The 7,231-nt window shown below is 38.9% G+C and overlaps 1 protein-coding gene across 1 annotated transcript in view; it reads left to right on the top strand.

The window, feature by feature from the left end:
- LOC109393132 (serum paraoxonase/arylesterase 2-like) overlaps positions 1-7,231 on the top strand; it is a 27,933-nt gene that overhangs the window by 14,664 nt on the left and 6,038 nt on the right. The window contains 2 exon segments of the mRNA XM_019662072.1: positions 1,609-1,774; positions 2,309-2,435. Of these exon segments, the coding sequence (XP_019517617.1) occupies positions 1,609-1,774; positions 2,309-2,435 (293 nt within the window).

Below are 7,231 nucleotides of genomic sequence, written 5' to 3' on the forward strand. Positions count from 1 at the left end.
GAGAGTTCAGTGAAATGGTGGATTCAAAATGAATATATAAAACTCAATGGCTTTCCCATGCTCTAGGAAAAACCAAATAGAAAATGTAATAGTAATAATGTTATTAGCAATAATAAGGTTCCATCTGGAACAGCAACTTAATTTCCAAAGTTTATACAGAAAAAAAATAAACAGAAATATTAAAGATTATTATATAAAGGTAAAGCAATAAGTGTGGGATATGGGGACTGACTTGCTATACATACATACATACATATACACATACATACATACATACACATATACATACACATATACATATATATCCATATCAGCCTATCTGTCTATCTATATCTCATATCTTATAAATATAGCTATAATAATTAAAAAGTGGCATTTGGGCCCAGGAATAGGCATGAGTCCCCAAACACACCACTCTGTAAACAGGGATCTAGTGCATGATAAAGGTGACATTTGGAATCAGTGGGAGAAAGACAGACTATATGCCATTCCAGGCCCTGGCATCTAGCACTGAACAAATGAGACAAATTCCTGACTCGTGTTCCACTAAGGAGAGAACGAATCTATGTCACATAGTGGCAGCGCTTTAACAAAAAATAAAGTAAGGAGGGGCAATGGCAAGTGACAGTCAGGCTGCCATCTATATATGTGTAAACACGTATATTTGTCAAATGGCAATAAGTGACGTTTGGCACAGGTAGAAAGGAATTGAGGGAAGGAGCCCCAGGTCTCTGAGGGGGGAAAGCATTCGTAGGCAGAGGAAACTGTGTGTATAAAAGCCCCCAAGTGAGAACGTGCTTGGTTTGTTTGAACAACATCCAGGAAGCCAGAACGGCCAAAGCAACATGAGTGAGGACGAGAGGAACAGAAGATGAGGGCACAGACAGAGATGGGGTGTCTGGGGTGGGGGAGGGTGAAGGAGGTGGAACGGGGCAGAGCACATCGGGTCTTTAGGCTGTTGTAGGAATTTTCACTTTGAATGAGATGGGAGTTTTGATCAGAGATGTGACATCATCTGACAAAATGTGGATACTCTTGTGAGACTAGATTTCTGTAGGGGGTTTAAGCACAGAAGCAGAAAGGCCAGTTAGGAGGCTATTGCCATAATCGTGGTGGTGGTTTGGGCCAGGGCAGTTATTAAGGAAGTGGTGAAAAATGTTCACATGCTTATGAAGGGATATGCTTTCAAGGTAAAGTCAACAGGATTTGCTGATGGATTAGATACGGGGTGTGAGACAAGGAGGGGAGCTTTGACTGACTCTGTTTACCAAGATTCCTGCTTTTGTAGAAGGCAAGTGTAGGCTGTGGGTTTCTCAGGTCAACAGTCAGTAGACAAACTTTCACTTATCCCCACCCTCAACTCCACCTGGTATTTCCCAGTCCACTAACCTCCTGGTTACTCTCTAAAGGAACTAAATCTCTTGTCTTTCGCCTCAACTAAAAAAATCAGTTATTGTTCACCTTTATTATTTTTTCTATTGTTTACTTGCTGCTTTGTTTATGTCTGTAGCTTTAAGCAACTACCTTTAACCAAAGTCTGTATCATTTATTTATAGTCCACAAAAATACTTAAGCCTTTATATTTAACTTTTCCTCTGTTTTGAAAAGGGTCTAAGATATCCAGGATTGCACAGTTTTGCACCAGATAAGCATGGAGGAATACTAATAATGGATCTAAACGAAGAAAACCCGAGGGCATTGGAATTAAGAATCAGCCGTGGGTTTAATTTGGCTTCATTTAATCCACATGGTATCAGCACTTTCATAGACAGCGGTAAGAAATGATGAGCTACCGACATTAAGAAATTTATAATGGTTTGTAAATGACTGTGGAAACTAGATTTGGATCATATCTGTAGTAAGAGAAGAACAATTAACTAATAAATTATATCTGTATTCTTCATACAAATAAGTTGATCATTTGCCTCTTCAGCTAACAGTAAGTTATGCTACATTTTGAAATTTCTAACAGTTAAGACCTGCATGTTTAGCTTTCATAACCTTTTCATATACCTGTGATCATTGCATTAAAAGGGAGCTATATTTCTGAATTAAACTATAAACAGATTATTCATGAATTCTGTATGTGGAGTGGGAAGCACTCTTCCTTAAAGGTCAGGGGACCAGTGATCAGAAATAACACCAGACAAACAGTGATGGGAAAGACAGGGAAAAAGAATGATCTGTTCGGTCGCCTAACAGCTTAGACATTCAACCTTTCCTTGCCCGTGGTATTTAAATGTCAGTGTCTGCCCAGAGGTCCTCTGGTTATATCTTGTAAATTAACTCTGTTCTTTCCCTTTTTTAGATGACATGGTTTATCTCTTTGTTGTAAACCACCCAGAATCCAAAAGTACAGTGGAAATTTTCAAATTTGAAGAAGAAGAAAATTCTCTTTTGCATCTAAAAACAATCAAACATGAGCTTCTTCTAAGGTACTTAATCCTTTGGTTCATTCTCCAGTTTATCTCTAGCATTTTCAGATATNTCAGGAACAAAAATATCTTTCCCCAAAGCCCGGGTTATATGATTATCCCTAAATACAAAGGAGGCTGGGAAAGCAAATATTTGGCTGGCCCGCCGCTGCAATGGAAAGGGTCAAGGAAGAAAGGGGGTGAGAATGGTTTGTTAGCTAATAGGGTTTGCTACCCTGGAGAATAGAAGTCCACTAAGGAGTGAGTACCTGACAGTTTTGCCTGGCAAATATAACCTCGCAGTTTTCTACTGAAAGAATTTGAAACCCTTGATGGACCACAATAGATGGAAGCAAAATCCTCTCTTGTATAGTAAAAGAAAGAAAAGAAAACATGATTTGATTAACTAGAAGTTGTGCACAGCCCTTGTGTAACTCTTCGGTGTTAATAGTGCTTGGTGTGCATATCTAGGGATGATATTGTACAACTAAGCTGGCTAACCAAGATGGCCCTATTAGCCAAGTACAATCATCAGTCATTTATGCAAACCTAAGGTGACTCTGAAAAATACTTCATGTTGAATTGTTCCAACACACCTGAATTTTCTTTTATCCATACTGTTTATCTTTGAAAAAGTAGATGGTAATCATCATTACCCCTGTTTTTATATAGTCAAATGGGCATAATATAGAAAGTTGTATAAAATTGACACCCGAACGAGTGATACAGAAACTTGACGAAAAATGCAGCTGTGACCTCCTGACATCCCTACACCTGTTTCAGGAATCATATGAATACAATCCCAGCAGAACCCTGGAGGTCCTCCAGTCTCATCTTTATTTCATACATAAAGAAGACTGAGGCCTACAGAGTGAGACTGACCGACTTGCCGATGTGTCATGCAGTCTTACTGCTAAGACAGAAACACAGATCTCTTCGCTCCTTCCTGAGAAAAGTTCTAGAGTAGATGAGAGTCGTGTCTCTGTGTGGTACCGCCTAGCTGGGTGCCAAGCCTCAGGAGGGTTGCTTCACCTCTCCATCGGTGTTCTCATCTCTAAAATAAGGATTATGGTACCTTCTTCTCAGGGTTGTAGCAAGAATTAAACAAATCCCTTCATGGAAATCACATAGAATTGGGGAAGGATCAATACATTTTAGCTACTTTTATTATTGATTTCCTTTTACCACCCACGATTACCTGCCACGACATTCTCATCACTAGTATTACTGCCACTTTTACATTAAGCCAAAGATACTTGTTTTCCCCTTTAAATCACTGCTGCAACTCGTAAATGTGAGATTTATTGTGTTTTGTAGCTTTATTTTAAATTTTATCTGTTATTTTTTTGCATCTATATATTTTATTTACTTAATGATTCATTTGTTGTTATTTTATTTCAAGCAATTTAACACCATTTGAGCGCTATGATTCCAAATACATACAGATTAACTCTTTGATTAAAAACTTTAGGTATGGTAGGCATTGCCAACATATATAGCAGTTGCCACCACCTTTTGGTGATTATGGGTTATCTAGGGCTTTCTTCCATTTTGTTGAGAAACCAGTAGCCTTCCCCATATTCAGTGTCTGGAAGTCAGAAGCTGTCAAGGATACGAATAGGAGAGTGACAAGCAGCACACTGTCCTTTGGTGTCTTCAGTGTGGATTTGAAAACATATAAACTACCCTGTGAGCACCATGTTATTATTTACGACTGTAGAGAACAGAAAGAGAAGGTGAGACAATGAGAGAAAAAAGGGGAAGCAAGCCTGTAGTATGTGGCCTTTAGGACAATAGATCCCAGATGTGTTTTTTCCCGGACACGTCTCTGTGGCCCTCTACTCCAGGGTGGAAAGGAAGGGGGAGGCATTTTATTAGAGCTCTACCTTTTCTCGTTATTTCTGTACTTTGGATTTTGTGAAACAACCACAGCAAATAGTTTTGCTAAAGTAGGTGGTGCTTTCCAGCCTTCTCACCCCAGTAAATATTGTCATGGGGATGGGACCTTCTCCAGTTATTTCTTAATAACTATTTGTGGGGTGTCTTCTGTGTGCCGGGCTCTGAACAATGCCATTTTCTGTTGGCCTCCCGTCAGCCACTAAGTAATTTCGAAAAGGGTCTGAGCATTTCTTGGCTCCCTTGGGTCCTCAGAAGGAAGACAGGGCTTTCGGTTCTACATCTGGACCTCTTCCCACCTTGCTAGGGCTATGAGAAATGTGACCCAGTGCCAGGTTTAAATTTACATAAGAACTTGCATGAGAAGTTTTATTTGTTGAGCTATTGACTTTCTTTAACAACCCATGTTCACCTATAGAACTTTGTGATATGTGTTTTTATTTTAACTTCATTTCTGGTGCTTTTATTTTCCTACCCTTGTCTTTCTAACGTCTCATTTCCTTGCTTTAGATTTATGCTGTGTTTTCCNTTTTTTGTTTGTTTGTTTTGTTTTGTTTTGCTGTAATCTGGCACCTGCTATTTCATTATTCTATTTTTTGGAGATGGTACTTTGGCAATCAAGTTATTTCTCTCCTCCAGGATGCCCACTTAAATTTCAACTTGAATTTCAAATAAACAATGAGTAAATTTTTTAGCATAAGTGTGTCCCAGATGAATAAATGGAATCAAAGTTGTCTGTTTCCTTCTGAACTATCACTGGCTAAGGTTCCCAGGGGAAGATGGCATGTCACACCTGACTTTTCCACTCCTCCCTTGTTGAGTGTTGAAAGGGAAAATAGAAATACACAAATATCCCCAGGCCGGTTGCTTCCTATTGCAAAGTACACACCTGTTAGTGAATTCCAAGTCTTGAGTGCATCAGAGACTTGTGTGTGGGCAGGAAACCCCAAACAAGCATCTCAACATTCTGCTTCTTGCCTGACACTGTATGACAGCTCCCGAAGAAGCTATCCAGTCTGCTTTTGAATAGTTCTGAAGGGTCAGGCTTTTTTTTCCCCCCTTAAACCTTCTTATAATGTATTTCCTTAAATCCTTCTTATAATTTATTGTGTGACTACAGTGTGCCGGTCACTGTGTCAGAAGTGTCAAAAGTACTTTATATTAAAACCTAAATGTACATTTACCAACATTTGGAAAGTAAGCCCTTTTACATGTATGCCTTCATTTAGTCTTCATATATGTCTTCTTTTCTATATTGAATAGGTAAAAACTGAGGCTGGGAGAGGTTAACTAGTTAGTGCTGAACCTGTACTGTAAGCCAGGTCTTCTGATTCCAAATACAGTTTGTCTCAGCTCTGTCGCAGCCTCCTCACATTTCTGCCATTGGGATCGATTTGCCGCAGCTTTGCATGCCTACACACAAATTCTTAGTTACTAAGTGCAAGCCTTCCGGGGTCCAAAGGGTAAATTCCAAAGCATTTTACAAGTCTGTATATAAAAGATAAAGCCCCTGTTTATCTGCTTTTAAGTCTGTACTAAAATGATAAAGCCCCATCCGTGGCTTGTAAATTCAAAGGCAATGAGATATGGAACCTAGTAACGCCTGGTGGTTAAGACTGTGTTCTAGATTGCTCAAGACATGTTGGCGCCACCTTACTGCTACCACCCAATGAGGCACGATAGTAACGAACCGCCCCTCTCTCAGTCCCCTCTGGATGGGTAATACTGTCAATTTCATGATGATGGCTGATGGTTCATGCTTGGGGCCAGAGAGCCTGCATTTATTTCCTAGCTCTACTGTTTACCTGAGACCTTAGCTTTTTAATTCACCTTTCTGGGTCTCAGTGTCCTAATCTGTAGGATGGGGATAGTAATACTACCTGCTCCATAGTGGGGCTGTGGAGGTCATTCTTATCAAATCCTAGAACAATGCCAGCCACATGGTAAGTGTTCAGTAACAGTTACCTATGATGACATTGATGTGCAAACAGGAGTTCTTAGACTTTTTATGCCGTAGATCCCTTTGGCAGCCTGGTGAAGTTTTGACTCCTTCTCAACGTCGTGTTTATAAATGCGTAAAATAAGATACATAGGATTACACAACAAACTTAAATACTATTTAAGTTAATGCTAATTTAAATACTTAAATAGTGTTACCAAACTATTTTTAAAGTCTAATGTGTGATATAATGACTTGGGCTTCTTTATTAAAGCCTTAAATAGATCTAGAGGTAACTGAATATCTAAGAGTAGATATTTTGAGGTAGTGATGAATATAAATGGTATTTTGAGACATTTACAACAACTGACTTGCGATGTAACAATGCCTGTAATTTTATTAATGACAGAGTTACAGGTACTAATAGAAAGTCTTATGATTTATTGCTTACAGTCATCATCAAAAGAAATACTCAATTTCAGTTAAAGGTTTAAATAAAAAATGTATTTTTTTCCCATCCAAGTTCATGGATCCCTTAATTTTACCCATGGATTCCTTAAAGGCCACTGGACCTCAAATTAAGAACCCTGAGGTACATGTTTTTGGTGGCTGTCACTCGGGGAATAATTGCTGGCTCAATTAAAAGACGGCAATATATATTCTTTCCTGTATTATACCTATCATATATTTGTAACTAAAAGGGAAAGAACCAAATTTTAATGAAAAAGAAAAGGAAAATGAGAAACACAAAAGGAACCTAGAACAGAGAAGGCAAATAACTTTCATCTTGAGTGTCTATTTTAATAGACTGGTGGTTACATGGAACATTGTGTCTGAGACTAGCTCCTGGTTATAGGGAAGAGTGCTGTGATTGATTAGCAATGTCTGCATAACAGCAGGAGGGCAACAGCTATGCCATCTCTGACCTAGTCCATTCATAAGCATGCTATGGACATAAAGTGTTAGGGAGAAAATAGGTTGT

This window comes from Hipposideros armiger, unplaced genomic scaffold, assembly GCF_001890085.2.
Source record: "Hipposideros armiger isolate ML-2016 unplaced genomic scaffold, ASM189008v1 scaffold_365, whole genome shotgun sequence".
NCBI classification, from domain to species: Eukaryota; Metazoa; Chordata; class Mammalia; order Chiroptera; family Hipposideridae; genus Hipposideros; species Hipposideros armiger.